This window comes from Musca autumnalis, unplaced genomic scaffold (assembly GCF_047663935.1).
Source record: "Musca autumnalis isolate F117 unplaced genomic scaffold, ASM4766393v1 scaffold_5, whole genome shotgun sequence".
NCBI classification, from domain to species: domain Eukaryota; kingdom Metazoa; phylum Arthropoda; class Insecta; order Diptera; family Muscidae; genus Musca; species Musca autumnalis.
In genome coordinates this window covers 22,610,877-22,613,088 of record NW_027412088.1, presented here as the reverse complement: position 1 = coordinate 22,613,088, position 2,212 = coordinate 22,610,877, and the positions used below count along the sequence as shown (strand labels likewise).

At 33.8% G+C, this 2,212-nt stretch overlaps 1 protein-coding gene across 1 annotated transcript; it reads right to left on the bottom strand.

Moving 5' to 3' along the window:
- Positions 1-731: 731 nt before the first annotated feature.
- Positions 732-1,374, bottom strand: LOC141406340 (ejaculatory bulb-specific protein 3-like). Its single transcript, XM_073991668.1, has 2 exons — positions 1,255-1,374; positions 732-1,161 (listed from the first exon to the last, which is right to left on the bottom strand). The coding sequence occupies exon 2, from the start codon at positions 1,150-1,152 to the stop codon at positions 784-786; it is 369 nt and encodes a 122-aa protein (XP_073847769.1). The 5' UTR covers positions 1,153-1,161; positions 1,255-1,374; the 3' UTR covers positions 732-783.
- Between the last annotated feature and the right edge of the window lie 838 nt (positions 1,375-2,212).

Below are 2,212 nucleotides of genomic sequence, written 5' to 3'. Positions count from 1 at the left end.
GAGGCGATACAGTCAGTGCATTATCTCGGTTTGAACTTCTATATCTCAAAAACGATAAAACCTACAAAAATATCATACAGGTCAATCTTGTGGATAATTTTCACAGCTACAACATTTTCTTTAGGCCCATTTACATAGGACTCGCGGTTTCCAAGCAAAATCGTGAAAACCTAAAGAAGCCCTATTTATGTGAACTTAAATCGCGATTTATTTGAAAATCCCTCCGGCGATTTTTTTGTTTCTTGAATCTGCAAAAACTTCCCAGGTGTAAGCACCTTCCATTTAAAATTAGTTAAGGCGCACCGTGCAGAGCAAGCCGTAAGATAGAACAGTGATGGTGGCGCTTGATTTATCAAAGCCTTTGCTACTGTGGAGCACTCCACTCTGTTTGATGACATCGAGCATTCAATTATATGTGTGGATGCCAGTCGTACGTGGAATTCAGTCTTCCATGGATGGAAGTCCTCATAAGGGTATTCTTATTTTTCTTTAAAGAGAAGTTCACGTTTTGCTAGCTCTTGTAATACCGGAATACCTTTTTAGCACAAAATCGGAAAAATAGTAACATATGGTATTTTCTTGCAGCTTCTGGAATACAACTATTGAGTTCGAAAAAATCTAAACTCTTGTCGCTTTAATAAAACAACCTATTCATCATGACTTCAATTGAGTTTATTTTACCAATTTTTTGTTTAATTACATAATTGCACAACATTATTTTTGATTTCCGTTTAGCCTCCCATTTTCCTTCTTTTTTCGTTCACTTACTTTTCAGTATATCACTTAAATAAGGGCCTTATATTTGTTATAGTAGATATTGTCTGGATCATATTTGGCTTGAAGTTGTTTCCATAGAGCGGGTTTCTTTTCAATCAAAAAGTGGATCACCTTATCGGCGGCTTTCTTTTGCTTCTCATTACATTTGCTACATTCCGTTTTCAAGGCATCAGGTATGACCTGTTTTAGTTCTTTAGCCTCGGGCGTGCAGCTTCCTTTCTCGATGAGACAATTGAAATAATTATTCAAAAGGCGATCCGATGCGAGGACTTCATCGATATTTATATTGTCATATTTGGTGGTGTATTGGCCGGTTGCAGCAATGGAGGCAATTAAAGTTGCAGCAATAACAAAGGTAACCACGAAGATCTTCATGTTGGAAGGCTAAAAGAAGCAGGTAATTAGGAATTAGGAAATTATTATATAATCCTTGCGAATTGATTTACGATTTTGAATAAAATTTTGAATTTTACCTACCTTTTTGTGTCTATTTTCGCCAAATGCAATTCAACGAATAACTTGCAAATGCAAATTAAACGCTTTTTATATTTTGTTTTAATTTCAAACGGGATTCTTATTAATCCAGTTCAGTTTTATTGCACCGTTTTTTTTTTTTTTTTTTTTTTGGCAGGGCAATTAAAACTTGTTTTTTTAATTTTTAAAAATATTCCCAAAAGTAATTGAAATTGATCTGCAATATTTGTTTGTAACAATGTGCATATTTTTGGCTATTGTTTTCTTCAGGTGTTAAGCAATTAAGCAGGTCTGGAATTGCTTCCCGTAAAACAAGTGCCTCCGCTCCCTGTGATAAAGTCGGGATTATATTTGTAATATGACTTGGCAATAGTCCTTTTGCCAAATAGAATTTAAATTGAAAAGAGAAAAGAACTTGTTTTTTTAATCTATAATCTGGCCTATCTTATACGCGTCGCAATTTGTCTGAAATTGTCATTAAAAAAATAAATCTCGAAAATTTGCATTTTAGAAGGCCACAAATTACTCCGAAGTTGTTTTATTAGAGCAATTTGTCATTCATTATTTACAGAGTATTTTTTTCTAGCGGTACAATAAATTGATACATGACCAACTGATCATCACAAATACTAGCTAGTCGAAATGCATACTACATTAGCTTTGTTCCAGTACATACTATGTTAATATTAAAACCAATAAGATATCGAATTGTCAATAATTGCTTTGTCATATAAATTTGTTCTAAAAGTACAAAACATTTCAAACCCTCTAGCAGAAATATTGAAATCAATGCAACAGAAATTCAAAAGCCAGCAAAAATGTAGCCAGATTCAACTCGGCTAAATTTTCTAGCAGAATATAGGAGAAGAGAGCGTAATTCTGCTCATCAAGTTTTACTACTTTTTTAGAGTACGGGAACGCTTTCCTAACTCAAAATTGGAAATATAGTACATGACTGTAC

Bases quoted from the DNA above. Each gene is read 5' to 3' on its own strand.
- LOC141406340 (XM_073991668.1), bottom strand. From the start codon at position 1,152: ATGAAGATCTTCGTGGTTACCTTTGTTATTGCTGCAACTTTAATTGCC.